The 19,360-nt window shown below is 43.2% G+C and overlaps 2 protein-coding genes across 4 annotated transcripts in view; both read right to left on the minus strand.

Moving 5' to 3' along the window:
• Positions 1-6: 6 nt before the first annotated feature.
• Positions 7-13,256, minus strand: CRTAM (cytotoxic and regulatory T cell molecule). Of its 3 annotated transcripts, none has more exons than XM_010723652.3 (12): positions 12,908-13,256; positions 10,074-10,220; positions 8,142-8,294; positions 7,798-7,929; positions 5,198-5,368; positions 4,901-4,972; positions 4,663-4,728; positions 3,474-3,542; positions 2,882-2,983; positions 2,318-2,464; positions 1,892-1,975; positions 7-1,475 (listed from the first exon to the last, which is right to left on the minus strand). In XM_010723652.3, exons 1-12 carry the CDS (start codon positions 12,954-12,956, stop codon positions 1,345-1,347), a joined length of 1,323 nt encoding a protein of 440 aa, XP_010721954.1. In that variant the 5' UTR covers positions 12,957-13,256; the 3' UTR covers positions 7-1,344. The 3 variants fall into 3 exon arrangements, with proteins under 3 accessions (XP_010721954.1, XP_010721953.1, XP_019478565.1); XM_010723651.3 differs by having other exon boundaries at positions 3,474-3,569; positions 12,908-13,255; XM_019623020.2 differs by lacking the exon at positions 4,663-4,728 and having other exon boundaries at positions 3,474-3,569.
• A 2,041-nt stretch (positions 13,257-15,297) lies between these two features.
• UBASH3B (ubiquitin associated and SH3 domain containing B) overlaps positions 15,298-19,360 on the minus strand; it is a 43,720-nt gene continuing 39,657 nt past the window's right edge. The window contains exon 15 of the mRNA XM_031556843.1: positions 15,298-19,181. Within this exon, the coding sequence (XP_031412703.1) occupies positions 19,044-19,181 (138 nt within the window). The 3' untranslated portion in view covers positions 15,298-19,043. The remainder of the gene's footprint in view (positions 19,182-19,360) is intronic.

Raw genomic sequence — 19,360 nt, forward strand, 5'->3', positions numbered from 1 at the left:
GGGGCGCTGAGGGGCGCTGAGGGGCGCAGCCGAAGGGAGGGCTGTGCTTCCTCCCTGTGCACAGATTGCATCTGCAAAGGCAGTTTTTTTCTGTACGTTTCATACGTGCAAAGCAAACACTTGATGTTGGTGTTTGTTCCTCTTGTTCCTGGCCCGGGCTCTGCACTGTGAGCTGCCAGGTAGATCTATGTTTGTATACAAAATGCTTACTCTCCCCAGATCAAAAATTACAGAATCATAGAATTGCCTGGGTTGAAAAGGACCACAATGATACTTTAGTTCCAACCCCCTGCTAGGTGCAGGGTCACCAACCACCAGACCAGGCTGCCCAGAACCATGTCCAGCTTGGCCTTGAATGCCTCCAGGGATGGGGCATCCACAACCTCCTGAAATGAAGTAATGTTTTCATTTTTCCACATAAAAACGAAATATTTCTAGCAGTCACTTCAAAGGCATTTACTTAATTTGATATCCAAGACCAGTTTGCAGAATAAAGTCTGGTGAGGAATAATCATCCCTTATGAGAAGAATAAATACAGCTTTCTCGTGTAGAGCATTCCCTTTATTTCAGGGGCCTGGTTGTGCCTTACAGAACCACAGCACAAGGTTCCTGCAGAAGAGCTCCCTGCTAACATCACTGAGTTGCTGTGCGAAAGGAATGTCCTGCTGCTTCTCACAGCTTGCTCACCACAGGCAAGTGCATTCACCCCTGGGTTGCAGAGTCCCACCATGTGGTTCCTCTTCTCCTTTGTCAACTTGAGATTTCCATAGAGGACAGCCATGTTGTTTTTAGATGCCTCTGACATCTGGATGTTTGGCTAAATACAGCTGGGTGCCCAGGTTTGGTTGTCAGGATGTGATGTTAGAAGTCCCGATTGGTTTCCATCACCTAAAGTTTCCTGGTCAGTCCTGTGCTTGCAGGGGAAGTGGCAGAAGTGGTGCTGACTATCTGCATATCCTGTGTTCCTTGGGACTAATTGCAAATTTCCTTGCCAGGACCTTAATAGCAATTAGGGTGGATTGAGGACCTGTATTTCTGGCAGTGATTGATTCTCATGGAATCATAAAGGTTGGAAAAGATCATTAAAATCACGTAGTCCAACTGTGAATTAAATCCTTTGAGGACTGCAGCTAAGCCGGTTTTCATATGTATGAATAGATATGTAGGAGCACTGTCCCTATCTACCAATCTTCAGAGGAAAACAATCCGAATTGTCTTTGGGATTTCAACTGTTTGTATGTCTGCTTCCTGAAATCATACTGATTTGTGAATGCTGAAACATAAATACCAGAAAACAGTGGTGTTTCTGTACATTTTATAGGCTTGCTAGGAGGATTCCTTTGCTATACATCTGTTTCTTTTCCACATGCAAACTGTTCCTCGGGTATTGTAGTGTTTTTCTCACTTGGATTCTTCTGTGTTGCTTCCACATATCCTTCTGTTACATACTGCACATTGGATTTCTGATTGACAGCTGAAAGACAAATACGTATTTATTACTGATTTTATAAAGGGGGAAGCACCTGCGTGAAATATATATTAATGATAGTGTTATAGAATGATGAAACACCCAGGATATTCAGGACTGTTTAACAATAGTTGAATTAAGTACAACTGATGATGTTTTGAACAGCATCCCATCAAATTAAATTTAGATAAAACCACTGGGATTATCTAGTCAAAACTATTCAAAAAAATACCCTTGCTGAAGCTGCAATCTCTGTAGTAGGCCTCAGGATATGAAAGGCTTAATTTTGCAATATTCCAGTTTACAGTGTGCAATTTGGAAGTGTCTCTGTGCAGTAAGGTGGGCAGCAATGTGCTTCTGCAGTGGTCAGTAGCAACACTTTGTCTGGTAAAGATCAACTTATGTTGGTTGAAACTTTTTACCTTGTCTCTTCTTCTCATGGCCTGGGCTTTCTTCGTTAGATCTGGATTTATAACTCTCCAAAGTCTGGTCTGAAGTATCATTTTCTGTGCAAAAATCGAATATAATTAAGATTTTCCCATGACTCTTCCTCACTCTCTTCCTTGAATATAAAAATCCTAGTCTTTTGGGGGCACAGAATGAGGATGCAGTAATTCTGGTCAGTCACGAGGGATATGCTTAAGAAAAGAAAATATAGTTGAGTCACGTAGGGTGAAGCTTGATCTGAGGCCATTGCTTACGGGGGAATCTTCAGCAGCTGTTTGCAACAAGTCACAGCTACTGTTTGTAGACAGATGTTTAAGCAGAGGGCTGGGGGAGCTGTGTCTTATCTCAGCTATTCAGCCCCTCTGAAATAAAGCAGTTACTCAAACAGTGCCATCACTCACCTCTCTTCCAAACTCCATGAGCTTTTTTCAGCTTCCATGCAAAAAGCACTACGATGATGAGCAGCACGACAATGAGAACTGCCACCAAGAGTGGCAGCAGGAAATCCTTCTTCTTCTTACTCATGCCTTCAGATTTCACACCTTTCTCTGTAAAAGAGGCAGATGCTTGGGTTGTATGTATGCTTGAGCTTCCTGAGAGTTTCTAGTTATTAAAACAAGAATGATGTATCCTGGACCAGGGTGGATCAGCATAGTGGGAGAGCAGAATACACCTTGTTGGGCTCAGTTTTAAGACACAAGCTCAGTTGTTTTTCTACTTGTATGAAACACTAATTGAAGTCGGCAGACTTAGCCCTACCAACAAATGGTAACATTCAGCTTTTATCTAGATGGTAAAAATGGTTGCATTTCTGTGGTCTCTCCCCAAGACTGCAAGTCAGTATTACTTTAGTGTACTGATACTAGCTTTGGAGGTGTATGTCTGGTCAGGAAGAATCAGCTGGGTGTTAGGAAGCTTGCTGCATGTTTGGAAGCTGTCTCTGAAGAGTATTTAGGAGTTCTTACCAGCGGTGACGGTGGAAATCAGAGTTACGTTTTCACTTGGAAAGGAGGCTTCTGTCCTGAAAAGTTGCTCTGTGACTGTGCCATTGAGTGCTGTTTCAGTGCCTGGACAGATGAAAAGGAGAATGGTATTTCTAAGTAGGGCTAAGGGATGCTTGAAAATTCTGTGTTTTTCCAACAGGTTTGAAGTCCAGAACACTTGATAATGTAGCAGAAAAGACTTCTGGAGCTCTTAAATCAAAAACTCCATGTTCACTTCCTTAACATGGTATTTCTTTTTAATATAGATACTGCATAAGCTTTATGAACAGAAAATCCTCAGAGTATCTTACTCAATAATTCTCATTTACAGACAAAAGGAGGGTGAGCTTTGATTTCATTATTTTTTTTAATTTTTCCTCTCCCTTACTTTGCTTTGCCTGCTTGCAGATACAAGAATAGGCAGCTATTTTTTTCCTTAAAGCAGGTATTTTCTTGTATTCCCATCTAAGATTAACCTTTGCTGTCTTTATAGCTTTCAGAAGTGTAGTCACCCAGCGTGAGAGAATGGCTGCCCTGAGGACATCACCACAGCATGTCTGATGATGTAACGTACCATTAGGGATGTGGTGAGCAGAGGTACCAGACAGCTCTCCTGCTGCAGCTGATGTTGTTGCTCTGGGCCCTGCAGCTGATGTTGTTGCTCCGGGCCCTGCAGAAACAAGAGAGGTGGGTTCTGACTTCCTTACACATGTAGGCAATATCTTTTGGTATAATTAACTTTGATTTGTAGAACTGAAATGGTAACACATGCTGTGTCTGCCAAAACTTTACATTAATTTCCTTCCTTACCAGGTACATAAGCACACTGTGCTGTAAGATTCATGCTCCCTCTTACTACTCATAGAATTGTTTATCAACAGGATGTAGCCATACTGTGAAGTTTGTAACCAATGATATAGCACTTTTAAACAAACACAAAGAGTTCTTTCTAAAACAGTTGACTTTTCACTGCTTGCTCTGTAACACTAAGCAGATGTGGGTGCTGCTTTGGTGGGTTTGGGTCAAGCAATTTGTGCAGTGCAGCTTTTCATCCTCCTCTTGGAAACAGTTATCCTGTGGAATAGGTTCAATTTTCAGCCGCCTATATGCCCTGATAATCTTTGTTGCACAGTGCCACCTAGTGCAACCGTGCAGAGAAATCTCAGCTCACACCGTGCCTTTCTGACACTCCAGGAGAGGCAATCTGGCTACTGCCAACGGGAATGTAATTGTGCTGCATCTGATGGGAGAGAGCTTGCCTGCTTTTATGGCTGTGAAATGGAGGGCTTCCCTCACAAACAAGAAATGCTGCTTTTCTGAGTCATATGTTTGTGTGTAAGATGGCTTATAGTGCTGTTCTCTGTAGTGTTTCTGCCTTGGTTTGATAAATGAGTGCAAGTTTAAGTCTAAACTTACAAGTAGATGTGACAGCTGGTTGGAGGTTTTACTGGGCTGTCATCAATGCTGTGCCGCTAAATAATGCTAAACGGATTCTCTGGTACTGCAGAAGGGGTAGTTGGTTTTTCAGATCCTGGAGGAAAACTCCTCAAACACATGATAAAAATCAGAAGTCACGCTTTGCCACTGAACCCAGTCCATGGAAATGAAACCTGCTGTGGTATTTTTTGTGTTCTGGGCTGCTTGAGTCCCCTAACTTGAGCTGTGGTTAGATTTATAGTCCTTCCTTTCCACCTTTGGTTCCCCTGCCTTCTGACTATATTTAACACCATAAAGTGAGTAAAAAATGAAAGTATAACTCATACCATTATGTTGTGGGTAGCTTGGCGAGAAGTCTGTATTGCTGTTCAGACCTGACTCTGCTGTGGTCGCTGGGGAAAAAACCAAAGTTCTGAACGCTGTGCAAAATATTCCTCAGTGCAAACAGCAACTTTTACAGTCAAACCTCTACATAGAGACATTGCACAGTATTTTTTTGTGATAGATGTTATGGTTATCTGATCTGCGTATTAGTTACAAAAAGGCCAAGAAATTGGTGCCTACCTGTAGGCTGCACATACTCAGAGACATACGTATCCACCTCTAGCGTAGTTGACACAGGAGTTGTGTTTGTCACTGAAAAACAACAGTGGGTATTTAGGTATGTAGAAAAAGAAAAATAACTCACATAAAATCTTAGTTTGGAGTTCCTCTTTTGCCCCAGTAGGCTCTCTCTTGTAAAAACAAATTCCACACACGAGGTGGTAGACCACGTGTTTCAGTTTTGCATCTGCATCTGCATGACTTTCTCTACCTGAGTGCTCAAATGCAATAACTACTGTTCAAAGAGTGCTGTAGCACCTGTCCTGGCAACGTCCTCGAACTGGAAAGATGCTGTCAGCTTCCCTCCTCCCAGTGCTTTGTGGTGAACGAGGCAGCTGGCTGTTGAGTTGGGCCCATATGCCAGGACTGTGAGGGTGCTGGTTGTGGTCCATTTCTTCCTGTCGGCTTCTAACTTGTGCCTGGTGTCACCTACACAGCCGTGGGGAAAAAAAACATTGAAATGCTTTCTAGTCAAGAGCAATTTAATGAAAAACCTTCCAGGCACAATCTGCATTACCTCACTCCGTTACAATAGATTACTATGCACAAGTGATTCACTGTGTAAATGGATTGCATGGGATCCCAAAGACAGCAAGGTCACATTTTCCTCTTTGGCAGCTAAGTGCAGGCCTTGCTGCCCCTCCTGCAGCCAACCCAAAGCCTCTGCTTATTCTGTGACTCATGTGGGGAAATTCCCCTGCTGCAGGGCTCATACAGTCTGTAGGACTGCAATGGGATGTCCCAACACCCAGCGGCACTTCTTGTCCTTACTCAGCAGAATAAATCACCTACTTGTGGCTATGGCCCTGATGCATAAGGACCTGCTGGTTTGCAGCATGGTTGAGGTGTAAAAAAGGCCTCACAAAGATAAATCACCATGGCATAATGAATTAAAGAGAGCTATGTGACAGGTCTGACATAGATCTCAGTCCTCCATATGTACTGACTTCTACTCATTTATATTATATGGCATGATAAAGATGTATTTCATGTGACACAAAGAGACAAGTTTGAATTGCTCTGGTGGACTTTTTTTTTCAGATGTTTACCGTGGCACAATAACGTTGACTGTCTGCTTCTATGGTAGAGGTTCTCTGGAAAAAAGCCTAATGCTTTCTCTTTATCTGTACTGTGATATCTTCTTTATTTCTTAAACGAAAGAAATTCTTTCTTTCCAAATTAGCCTCTATGGATAATTTGTTGTATCACATTGACTGGTATTTCTCAGCCCTCTTTTCTGTCCCCCATGGGGTCACACGAGAATTCAGAAGGATTTCAGAGTGTTTTTGCTAGAAAGGAAATAATCTTTAATTGTCAGCAACAGCTCAGTAATTACAGCTGGTTTGCCCCTGCTGTGCCCTGATGGAACGGAGGCACTGCTAGTAATTAAAATATATTAGCTATTTTCTGATTAGTATAAATATTTGCAGTGAGTGATTCAAGCTGAGCATGGGGTGGAGTTGGGTGTGTGGAGAAGAGAGTTTTTGCTCAAAGATAGTCACCTGCAAGAAAGGAAAAGCACATGCAGAAAGCTTGAGAGGCACCAAATTAGAAGAGTTATTTTTCCATTCAAACACGAATTTGCATCAGCCACAAACAAGCTGGATGGTGAATCAGCACTTCTTCATGCAAATATCCCTTCATCCGATACCACCTCTAAGTTAAACCAATCAAACAAACACAGTATAGATCTTTGAAGTTTAATTTCCCTGCTGCTTGCAGGACATGAGGCTGAAGGCCAGGTAGTTCTCATTGGTCTGATAGTCCTAATTTCTTACTGATGTTTGTGTTACAAGTCTCAAGATGCAAGTAGGACATGAAGGTAAGTGTCTGTAAGGCTTTTATTGAACTAAATGGAGAGATGCTTAGTTGGCCATGTATGTTGTGGAGGGTACCTGGTGTCTGTGTGGTGTGTTGGGCTGTTGTAAGTAGTAGATTTCAACTACTTTTTCTTTTTTTTTTTCTCCCTCTCTCTAGTCTTGATTTCTAGCTTTATTCAGGCCAGCAGGCTTTTCTGTTTCTATCTTAAACTTTGTTCTGTGGGGAAAATCTTTTATGCTAAACTATGAAAATATTGCTTAATGATAGAAAATACAAATGAGTTTGTTAACATGTGAAAGAAAATACATTTGTACCTAGGGGTGTTTTCCTCACAGGTTGGTAGTGAGGTGCATTTCCTCTCCAGTGTGCAACAGTTACAGCTAATAAGGTAGTAGCTATTGGAACATGGCCTTCAAAGCAGCTGTTTCTATTGTACACAAGTGAAATTGAGCTACCTATCATCCACTAGTCTCATCTGTGTTCACCTAGGTGTGTGCAGGTCTGTAGCTGTTGCAGGGGGTTGTGAGCTGTGTGTTTTCTGAGCTCTGTTTTTGCTTCTTCTAGTGACTTACCTGCCTCTGAACAGGTTAATGAGAAAAGAGCAGCTGATGTGAGTGTGAGCTGCTCAGCACAGCTGAGGAAAGCCTGTACCAGTCACAAAATGGAAGCAGTTATAATGGTTTTATTAACTGACTTTGTGTTTGCGCTTTGCAAATTGTGCCTTCAGTTTTTGTTTCATTTCATGTCAGTGGAATTTCACTCTAGATTCTCAGTGGATTTTGGTGCCAAGTTATGTCATTCTTGCACTGAATACAAGCACATCAGGTGAGCCTTCTCCCCTGCACAGTATTTGGTGCTCGCTTTCCTCCTAACCTGTACCACCAAGGCCTGAGTTGTACAAAATGAAGAGGATGAGTGGGAGTCTCATCTAGTGATGTGTTTCCCCCTTCAGTACTTTTAAATGTGAACACTTGGATAAGTAAGACTAATAAATAAGGCTGATAAATAGAAATTGTTATATTGCCTTTAGCACTTACCCGGAAGCTGTATTCCATTATCCAACAGCCAGGTAACCTGGGGTTGTGGTTTACATCCTTGGGTATAGCAAGATAATGTAATGCTTCCTTCTGTGTCTTGGGATACTTGCAGTACAGGCTTAGAAGGAGCAGCTGCAGGAAGAATGTTTAGAATCAGTTGCAGTAAGTACTTCTATTTGGTTTTATGAGCAGCTGCATATGTAGTGTTATTTGGGAGGGCTGAGCTGAGACTGGGACTGTGTTGTGCTCAGTACTGTACAGTTGTATGCAAAAAGACAATCCTGGAGTCGAGGAGCTGGCTTTGTTATTTCATTCCTGTAGAATAGAGAAGGAAGAGAACTCACCTAACACCTCAACTGTTGTCATCTTGCTTTTGAACGGTGTGCTGTAGTAGAAGCATTTATATATGCCTTCATCACGCACTGTTACGTTAGAGAGTCTGATAGACAGTTCATCCTCTGAATAATGGGTAAGTTTGTACCTCAGATCTCTTAAGGCTGTAAGGAAGATAAAACTCAGCATGTTATGCGTGTTGGCACGTACAAGGATAATCAAAGCAGTGATGAGTGAGATTGGATTTGTCTACTGCATTTTTTTGTTTGTTTGCTCCTCAGCATTTGACATAACTGAGCAGTTCAAGCGTGAAGCATTTCTAGCTGGTGCTGCACTAGCACAGAGACAGCAGTTAAATGATGAAGGTGAAGGGTACATGCCCTGCCAATAGGGCTAACAGCATATATATATATATTTCACTTTTAAAACCTATTGTGATGTTCATTTTGTCAAGTGAAAGGTGAACCGCTCTCCATCCTTTAGAGCTGCCTCCTAGCCATTGCACAGCCAGGGAGTCTTAGTCCTGTGTTGTCAAGTCTTATGGTAATTGGGGTCTTGAAATCTTTAGACAGATAAATACAAGCAAACATTGGGGTGTGAGGACACAATATCTAGTCAGAACAGTGATAAGGCTCGTGAATAAAGAACACAGAGCAAAGATGCGTGATGAACTTTCCCTTCCTCATTCCCTATTTCTCAAGACTTACTCTGGTCTTGAAAAAATCACTTCCTCTCTTTTGTCTCTATTATGGTGTGTAAATGAACATCACGGTCAGCCTATACTTCTTCATTAATGGTTTATTAATTGGCTGTTTCTCTTGTTCTATCCTTACCTAATTAGCTAGATGAGACTGTCTATGAGATGACTGTGCTCTACTGTGCAGTCCCATTTTTCTGTCTAGGTTTTCTAGTCTTTGCTTTGTTCCTCCTGTGGGAGTCTTGGGGACAAGCCAGCAAGTCACGTGGAGTACTGAAACTGGGGATGGGAATCAGTCATTAGAGATAAAAAGATCTCAAAAACTATCTTTATGTTTAATGTTTTAGATGAGGTCTTCTGAAAATATAGAGCTGGGAGAATATCACAGCTGTGCTGTAATTCGTGGTAGTGGTGAAATATAAAATGTAAGAATTGTAGACAACGAGAGCAGAAGAAACTGCTTCACAAAGTGGGTTTTGGGGAACCAGTGGGACAAAAGTTCACAGTGGTGATTCTGAATAAAAACTGAAAATGTCCATGCTTAACTTGGTTCCTCTCTAAAGGAGGACCATTTTCTTTGGTATTGTAAGAGGACTTTGCAAATTCTTTGCAAACTCCTATCTTTGTGGATGTCGTATCATGCATCTTGCTGAGGGATGATCAAGGATATTGATGCTATGGGCTGAATCATCAGGTTTAAGACAGATACTGTTTTGTCTGCTTGAGCTACACTCTAATGCTATAGATACTCATGGATCTGTTCCTTCCCTGACCTTGTTAAATTGCTGTGTCAGCTCAGCAAAACTTCAAGCAGAGAAAGGTGAGAGATAGGGAATGGAAGGGAAGTCAGTAATAGCATCTCTGGCTCTGTCAACACGTATTAGAAACCATTGCTTATTTTCTAAACATTCCCCCTTGATACACTAAATGTAACATTGTTGATGAGAAGAAGAGCACCCCGAGCTTTCAGGCAGGTCTGCTCCTGTCTGTCTGAGGCAGTAGTGGGTTTTGTGCTAATCTGTTGGTGCTGGTAGTGAACACGGTTCATCGCTAAAAGCTCTGCTGCCAGACCACTCTTGTGGGGGTTTCCATTTCATCTGCTTCTGCCAGAAAGGGGCTGGATGTCAAACCACCCCCAGCAGTGACTGGGTGAGTCAGAGCGGTTCTGTGCCGGGGCTGGAAAGCCCACTGCCGGCTGACCCCTCTGCTCTGCATGGAAACTTCTGCACTGGGGTTTCACACTTACCCCAGTGATTGTCAAGGAAAATGGTAAACCCACGGGGGTTTAGCCACTGCCTGGTGGCTCTGCCATCACCGCTGAGGGTACAACGGAGGTTCAGGTCCTCTCCTTCCTGTAGGGTTATGGTTTCACTGCCAGCTCCCGGAAAATCCCCTGCCACAGAGAGGGGGAAAAGAAGACCCATTACAATGTGATGTGAAGTGTCCATGTTTAGCATGAAGCAACAAGTCAGCTTTCCTTTTCTCAAGAGTGTAAAGGTGAGGAAACATGTCTGTACAATTGTACCAATAGAATTAATTCACAGTCATCAGATAGGTCACCACAATCACTAGGTAGGACCTGTACCAGCAATTTGTTCCCTCTGTCTGCCAGCAGAGCCAGATGTAGTCACTACATGCTATTCCACATGAGTCAATGAAGAATTGATAGCATCCCCCCTCAATGCATGTGTGCTCCCCATATGAATCAGTTTTTGTATTCTTTTTTGTATTCTTTTCTGGAGCTGCTGAACCTAATCGGCAAGTGTGTGCAACTGAGTGGGAGCTGTGAATGACTGACAGCTCTGAGAGTGAGGCTTTTTTTCTGCAGGAAAGGTAATGCTGCAGCTGCTTTGAAGGCAGGATGCACAAAACTGGTCTGGCATGGGTTACTGAAATGAAATTTCATTCACTCCTCCAAGTTCATTTTAGAGACGAACTCTGGAATGTGTTTTTCTCAGCTTATTCACAGATGCATAGTACACTTTAAAAATATTTGATGACCCGGAATGAATTGCTTTCTCCAGAGATAGCATGCCCTGGAGAAATGGCTAAGATCGGTGCCCTGGTCAGAGTTAAGAAAATAGGCAGTAAGATGGTTTTATTTTTCATTCCTGTTTTAATCTTATTTTTCAGATAGCTGTCTGCTGAGTTCCTACTGCACACATGAGCACTGTGGTCTGGGGAAATGAATCCTCCTGGGCTTCAGAAAAGCTTTTCATTTTCTTACAAACATTTTAAAATGTAACAACTACAAAGCCATTTTAGGGCATTCCTATTGGACCTGATCTTTGATGCTGAAAGCAGTTTCTCAGGTTGTTTCACAGGGTTTGTGCAACCTGTGAGAGTTTGCAAAAGGGAGATGGCCTTGCAGGGGTTCCATTTGTGAAGGCCTGTGTCACCAGCAGCGTGCTGCTAAAGGAGCACAGAGGGCCTCGTGTGTGGTTTTCCACAGTGCTTTTCTATATTTTGCACAGTGGCTGCGTAGTGGCTCTTTCCTGTCGCTAGCAGCAGTGTGGGGTCTTTCAAGTTGCACCTTTTGAGGTTAGAGAACGAGAAAAAATGGGGGAGGTTGCTTGCTCTTAGAAATGAGCAACCCCCAGAATGGAGCATGCATGTAATTTCCATTTGAGACTATGGCTTCATGCAGACCATGGCTCACACATCAAATTTCTCTCCTCTTATGGAGCAGACTTGCACGGCTATGGTCTTCAAGCCACTCTGCTCTCTGCAGTGCAATCACTGCGGGGCAGAGGATGCTCCTGTACCAGATCCATAAGCCAGGTTTTTATGCTATGTGGATCCCAGGTGTCTTGAGTACCTGGAAAAATGTCTGCCATCAAGTGTGGCAATACATCCATCCACCTTAGCAAGACAGGCCAGCAGTTTCTTGCTAGAAATTGCACAGAGCGCAATGATACATGCCTCTGCTGTTATTTTAGCCAGCAGAAAATACATACGCTGCTGCAGTGATGAACACTAACTCAATCATTTCAGAGTTATCTTTAACACTGTTGCCTATAGAGACATCCTGTTCAACCAGTTATTTTTGACCTGTGGATGGGAGTCTGAGCTGCTTCTTGAGGTGCTGTGACAGACAGCTGAGAGCAGCTAGCGGGGCTCAGCGGCTGCAAACCTGTCATACAGCAGGCTCTGGCAGTGCTGGGGAAGAGGGGCTGTGCACCCAGAAAGAGGGTGCTGCTGGTTTGCAGCAAGCTGAAAGGGCACAACAAGAACTATTTCAGCTGGAGTGTGACTGACAGATTCTTAAGGTCCAAGTTCTGTTAAACACAATCAATGGTAATAAAATATCCCGAGTGTGCTGTGTTTAAAAAATGCTATGTTGCTGTTTAGACAGACTGGATATGGCCTCTGTAATAATGTCTTTGTGTGTGAGATTATTACTATAGTATCAGCAATAGCACTGCTACAGTTTCTGCTTTAGCGTTTAAGAAGGGAGAGACTATTAGGCCAGCACCAGAATTGTCATTCAGAGAATCCTGAGCTGTAGAAAGCTGTTTTGCCCCTTTCCTCACTGAAATCTTTCCATATTTGACATGGTCAAATGTGAACCTCACACGCTCTCCCATGTATGAAAGAGATGAGCAAGGTAGGGATAGGATGCATCCTCTAGTCAGAGTGAAGAGGCTGAGCTTTTAAAGTGCTTTTCCTTTTCAGAGTACTTTGTGAGTGCTTTCTAAATTACTCTGACTTATTATATTAGCCTCTTTTTACAAAAATATGTGAGCAAGTGCATATACAAATATCCAAGCCATGGAAAGTAAGCCATAAGCTGCTGCTCATGTTTAAGGGAGACTCCTTCAATTTCCCATTTCGAGTATGCTACCAGCTACCAGCTGGGAGATGAGTTGGTCTCACTGACCCAGGGTTTAGGAATCAACTGGAACTCAGCACCCTGTCTGCTCCACAGCTTTGGAAGCTGGGTGACAACACAATGCTGTCAGTATGAAAACAACAGCAGCAAAGCTGTGTTGTGTGTAACGCTCTATGTATGGCTCTGTAGATGAAGTTCTCCAGGCTGGGTCCCTTAGAAAGAAAGAAAGGTAAAAGTGCGTTGCTTACCTTGCAGCAGGAGCAGAGCTGAGACATGCAGTACCATGGTGAAAGTCATGTTGTGGTGGTGGTGTGGGCTATCTGCAGACTTCCTCTCCCTGTCGGGTCCCTTTTCAGCACAGTGGGAGCAGATTTACCATGACTTCATCTCTGCCGGGATCTCTGCCTCCTCTCCTTTTTTTCTGCAGTTCCTTTTTCATGTTTCCTATGTGCTGATGACTGCTGAGAAACCAGTGACCTCATGGGTCCCTAAGTGAAACTGGTGGGTGACAGGATTGGGGGCACCTCACCCTGCACAATTCAGCTCCATCTCAACCAGCACCCATGCAGGGGAGAGGGGAGGAGCTGTGGCTTAGGGTGAAGATTGAAAGAAACACTGGCCTGGGTTAAGCTGTGCAGCTATCCTGTAGGGACACTGTGCAGGGTTTAATTCCGGTGGATGGGCAGGCCCCCAGCAAGGCAGAGCATCTTTGGTGGGTACTGCTGTAGTGAACCCATCACAAGGTTGCTTGAAAACTCAGTTTGAATCTCTGGAAAAACAATCTTGCTCTGCTTGCAGGAATCCCGACAAACAAGCAAGGTAATTTGCTGTGTGGGTTGTGGCTCCATGGGGAGCAAAGAGCATCGGTGAGGTGCCAGCAGGACACACAGATCGCTGCTGAGCAGAGGCGTGGGGCAGGGATGAATGCAGTGGGGGCATCCAGAGGAGCAGTGGGTTTCCCAAGTCCCCTTGTTCCTTCTCGGGCAAGCTGGGGCATAGCAGAGCTCTCTTTGTCTCCTAAGTGTGTGATGTGCAGTAAGAGCACGAGACTCATCCAAGCCTGCTGTAGGCAGAGCCTCTTTCTGTGAAGCACTCGTGTGCTGCCTTCCAGCAAGGTTTCAGCACATCTTCCTTTGGCACCTTTCTGCAGCTGCCCAACGCTTTGCAAATGGTGAATACTGTCAAAATGAGCTGGCTTTAATAAGATATGAAACGTGCTATAAAATCATTATGTGGTTGCAGGACACGGCTTTGAGCAAGCTGGACAAAATGGTTAATTAGAAATACATTATGCATTTCATTTTTAATTTATTAGAACCTACTTCCATTAAATTTTCAGGTGTGTGGAAGTGTTGCTCTGTTGGCATACGCTTGATAAAAGCTGTGGCTTTAACCTTGATATGATCAGTTTCATGAGAAAACAGAGCTGTATGCCATAAAACTCAATGCAATTAGTTAATCCGAATGAGAAGTCTGACTGGCTGATAACACTACTGGATTAAGAGGTCCTAAAAGCATATTATAAAGGTAGACATTGCTTTTGTTTAAAAGTTGTGTTTCCAGTGCTATGCATCCAAATATGACAATGAAGAAACTTTGAGGGGAAAAGCCACGGAGCAGTAGAGATGACACTGAACCATCTGCCTCCTACCCGGAGGGAAAACCCAGTCCCTGTGCAGCAGGAAAAGAAGACTAGAGAGGGTTTTGTGCCATCTGCTGTCAGATAAACAAACTTCATCTACAGTGAAGGGAGAGGAAAAGAGCTCAAGTTCCCCTTCCTCCTCCATGTTTCAGCAGAGCAACATTTAAATAGGAAGGGCAAGGTGTGGGAGCACGACATCTTTATTAAATCACCTATGAGCCACTTTTGTTCGACTTCAGAGAAATCCATTTAATGTAATAAGCAAATTAAAATGCAATGGTTGTTTTAACAGTTGTTAGCACTTGAGATTAAAAACAACCAACCCTCCCCCCCTGCCCCCAAATAAAAAAATACAGATGTCACAGGTAATTACAGCTATTTTTGGCAATACAATTATTGGTTTTTTAAACAGCAAACATTTTTCTCAAATAAATACGATCTGCTCACACTAGAAAACATAATAAACAATGGTACAATAGGTTTAAAATGAAAAAAAATATGTATCCACTGATAACATCAAGTTTTAAGAACTGTCCACAGAGAAACTTCAGAAAATACGTTTTAATGGGAAGGAACAGAAAGGAGATGGCTGTGTGTTTTGTTGTGTCGTGTGGATGGGTCACCATTATTCTCCAGGCAATGTGTATCTGGGGAAGTGGTGAGAGCTAAGTGGCAATTTGGAGCCTATGCAACCGATCACAGGAACTGCTGTGTTCTTTTTTTCATTCAGTCACCATTTTAAATGTGTTTGCCACCACCATCATTTCACATCTGTATTTTAAGTCCAAATAATTTAATCGCTGGACAGCAGCCTTCCAGCAGCTCTTCTCTCCTCTCTGTTTTGCAGAATTAGTGCCCGTGTTGCTTTTGGGAAGAATAATTCCCACAGAAATCTCTAAACAGCTGCTTCTCTGGTGATGTTAATTATCACTTGCCTAATAAAGCTGATACCAGGAGCTACCAACAGGGGAGGAGAAGGCTCCTGCCATCAGTTGGTCTTTCTGAAACTTGAGTGAGCAAAAAGGGAGGATGCTTCTGTCTGATGGTATCACCTACCTCCTCAGTTTGCATGAGTAGGCAAAGCTCTGTTGATGGGAGTACAGGGCATCAATTCACACTCGCTGAGAACCTGTCCTGTGTGCACAGGATTTAATCTTTTGGCAGCAGCTACCACTGCACTAAATGCAGGGAAAATTCATGGAACTTTAGACCTGGCACCTGCATTAAGGAGAAATGCAGAGCTCAAGCCAGCAGGTAGGGGCACACTGCACTGCGCTCCCAGCCTCCTCAGCACAGGGAGATATCTTGTCCAGGGATACAGGTCCAGTGCAAAGCCTTGCTCAAATCCTAACTTGGTGAAACATACCAGTTTTTCCCCCCTAGTGCCATCCCATCAGCAACTGCCATGCTAGAGCTTGATTCTGTGCTTTGATCCTTGTATTTTTCTAGCACAACCCTTGGATTATGCTTTATGGAAACACTGAAAGAGCCACATTCTTGGCAGGTTGCCAGTTTCGTTCCTTAATTGCAAAGAGTGGGAGAAATCTAGAAACTGCTGCCTGCCTTCTATACCCTAATTAAACTCCTGGGATCTGATGCAGCTCCCAGTGATGGCAAGGAGAAGACTTGCACCTGCTTTTGGTAGCTCAAGCCTAACATTCTTCTGTGACAGAACACTGAAGCGACATTAAATACACATTAATGAGCAGCAACGGAGTGAAAGTGAAGCAGCAACTGTTCTGTATTCTTAACATTAATTAAAAATGGAAAAGAAACATCTTTTTTTTCTTTTTTCTCCCAATAAGCCTCATCAACATGACATTATTTAACACAAAACCCCTACAAGAAATCAAAATACTGGAAGAAAGTAAGAGTTTCTTCCTGACATTCTTGACACCTGAAAAATCTAATGCGAGATAAGACTACAATTGTCAAAATACTTTCCCAAGCATCCAAAAATATAGTTTTTTAAGAAGAGAGTATTTTAACATATTTTACCTTCTCAAACAGAACACTTTTGTTTTGCATTAGTTACTATATGCAAAGATCAGCTAGTACGCTATTCAAATTGTGCATTCAGGTTTTGTTCCCTCTCTGTTTCACGCTTCTGTCTGAATAAACTCTGTAACATTGCTTAACTGCAGTAGGACTTAAGCAGCCTCCACTGCTTTGCATCACGCCTTGCTGACCCACAGCATGAAACCAAACGCCATCCAGAGAATCACACGCTCATCAGTAACCAAATCAGTTGTCGTGTGATTGTCGCCTCTTCAGTTTTAAATAAACTCTTTGCAAATTTGCAGTGAGTAAGCTTGGAGGAAAACAAGCCAGAAACGCTCTTCAAAACGTCTGTACACAGCCAAGAAGAGTTTAAATTATAGTTAAAAACTAAAGTGACAGCAGTATAACTGCAGAGAAGCAGTTCTTTTCTGTCGTCTCGTAAGTTATTTCCCTGACTTTTCAGTATACATCCCTGGTATCGTAATGCACTTATGAATGGCCAACTGTGTATTACAGTCATGAATGTATAAATAATAGATACTGATATGCATTGTGACAATGTACATATTGCACAGGATGAGCTCTCTGCTGAGTCAACATCTGTACAGCATCTGCTGTGTTTGCCCTGGCAAGCTCAGGATCAGCTCGTTAAAGTGGAGACAAAGCTGAGTTCAGCCCCTTAAGATCCGTTACATCACAGCTGCAGAGCATTTTACCTGCTTTAGAAACAGGTTCCACTTCTTATTTGTTCTGACTGCTGGAAGTGCAGCTACATCTTATCCAATGCAAGGTGAGACTACTCCTGCCCCAAAGAAACTTGCCCCAAATCAAGCTCTGATCTTATGACAAACTATAAGCCTTTGTTAAAGTTGGCCTCTATAAACTTCTGTGCAAATGTTTTAAATCAGGATATTAGTGCTTTCTATAGAGGGAAACCGGGGTAGAAGAGGGGTATCCTAGGATGCCAGAGTCTCTTTTCTGGTAAATCTGATTATATTTTATGGGCATACTCTGAATGATGGTCCAAATATAGCCAGCCCTGGGAGCACAGGTGAAAGCAATCCACCTGTGAGACCAGAAGAGGTGAAGCCTGGTTCTGCTCCTCCCTAAGCCTCATTTAAGGGCTAGCTGCCCTAAGGGAAGGGTCTCTACCTGGGGATTCCCTCTTTTGGAGCATTTGGCAAGCTGTGATCCTTGGGACAAGTAAGCAAATCTTTCTTTCTTTAACTGGATTGTAGCTATCACCTTTTTGGGTAATTTAGGCCTGCTGTTGCTTTTATCTACACCAAGGAAGGAGTATGCTCAAGTCTTCTTTTGTCCCATGTAAGCACGTTTTTTGTACCTTCTCAAAGTAAGCTATACAAACATCTGTAGGAGCATTTTGAAGACCTAGCTGAGCAGCTCTCTTTAAGTCAATTAGCATTATAAACTCTCATCTATGGGGTGTTGTAGCATTCTCTTCTGAAGTGGCTGGTGTTGGTATCTTGCAGGGCAAGGCTGCTGCACTATGAGGACTGCAGCTCTGTTTGCTGCAGAACTTTCTGGGATTTCAAAAAGCTGTAGGTCCAGATGGAAGCCCTTCCCTTCTCCCAAAAGCTAACCCTTCCCTTACTGGAACGTAGAACAAAACATACTGCTCTTGAATTTCAGTGCCCTGATTTTTTCAGCTCTGCTTTGTCTTAATGACAGATGGCACTTGGAAGGAGAGCATGCAGCAAAGGCTGAATTTCAGTGTTGTTTTGAGTTTGTTAGTCTCTGCAGAAAGCTGCTTAGTGCAGAACCTCACCAGGGCTGGCAGAAAGCCATTGCTGTGTAATGACTAGCACAAAAATCTCAATAAAGGCAGAACCCCTTTTTCAGGGTCTTCTAAGGGGGCTATAAATGACGAAGACACAAATGCTTCATGCTAGCTCTGTGCACAAGAGTGGATTTCAATCCTCTAAGTAAAGAGGGGAACAAAACCACTTCATAAATCTTCTGTATTTGATTGGAAAAGGGTTATTCCATCTCCACTTAAAAGAAACAGTGCCTGGTCTTTGTTCACCATAATGCTTTCTTCTGATGTGCAATCTTCATCAGTAAGTGCTGTGAAATTTAGCACTTCTCCTGATGCAGATCAGCATCCCACAGCCTTTGCATCAGCAGTGTGCACAGCACCCAGCAGAGGGCTGGACCAGAGGAGAGGAGCATCTGGTGCTGCCTGTGAGGCAGTGCTGACCTCTTGTTCCCTACTGGTGGTGGAGAGCCCTCTGAAAAGTGCCAAGAACCTGGGGGCTGTGAGTGAGGAGTGAGCGTGTGGTCCTGAGCAAGCCTGCTACTGCTCTGCAGAAAACAGCAATGAAAAAGCCCCTCCTGAATGCTGGGCTTTCACACAGTGCTAGCTGTTACTGGTGTGTTGTGGGAGGCAGTGGAAGTTACTGGTGTGATCAGAGCTCCATTCGTGGTGGGGAAATCTACCTGAGCTACTGACTGAACAGCCTCCCTGCAGTGCAAGAATTTCAACCTATATTTTAATGTTTTCACCCCAATCGCTCCCTTTTATGTTTGCCTAGTTGTACATGAGAATTTTGGCATGACTCTGGCCGTGTAAGATATGCTAGAATAGCTGTTTGTGTAATCCACGTAATGCTATGACTATTTTTCCACTGTCAATAAACACAAGAAAGAAGAGACATTCTCCAACGCTTGGAAAGTCCAACGCTTGGAAAGGCCGTGGGTTTTCCTTGCTTGTATAGCTTTGCTTATTCTTGTAGTAAGGTTTCTCTCCAGTTAAAGCCTCCAGTTGGTCCATGTGTGAGAGGGAGGATGGGGGGATCTGTAAGCTGCCAGACACCTGTATCTCCCAGTTCTTCGCACGAACAAAAACCCAGGTATGGAATCTGCATGAAGAGAGAAGGAAATGAAAGCAATAAGCAGAGATCGAGCTGTGCAGGTTTAGAATAGCTGCACTGAGTGCCCAGCTGTAGGTGAGCATCTGATCCCCCTGCTCTGTTACAGAAGTGTCGCATCAGATAAAGCCTCTTTAACCAATCTGCTTTACCCTCCTGACTTCTGAAGC

Source organism: Meleagris gallopavo, chromosome 26, assembly GCF_000146605.3.
Source record: "Meleagris gallopavo isolate NT-WF06-2002-E0010 breed Aviagen turkey brand Nicholas breeding stock chromosome 26, Turkey_5.1, whole genome shotgun sequence".
NCBI classification, from domain to species: domain Eukaryota; kingdom Metazoa; phylum Chordata; class Aves; order Galliformes; family Phasianidae; genus Meleagris; species Meleagris gallopavo.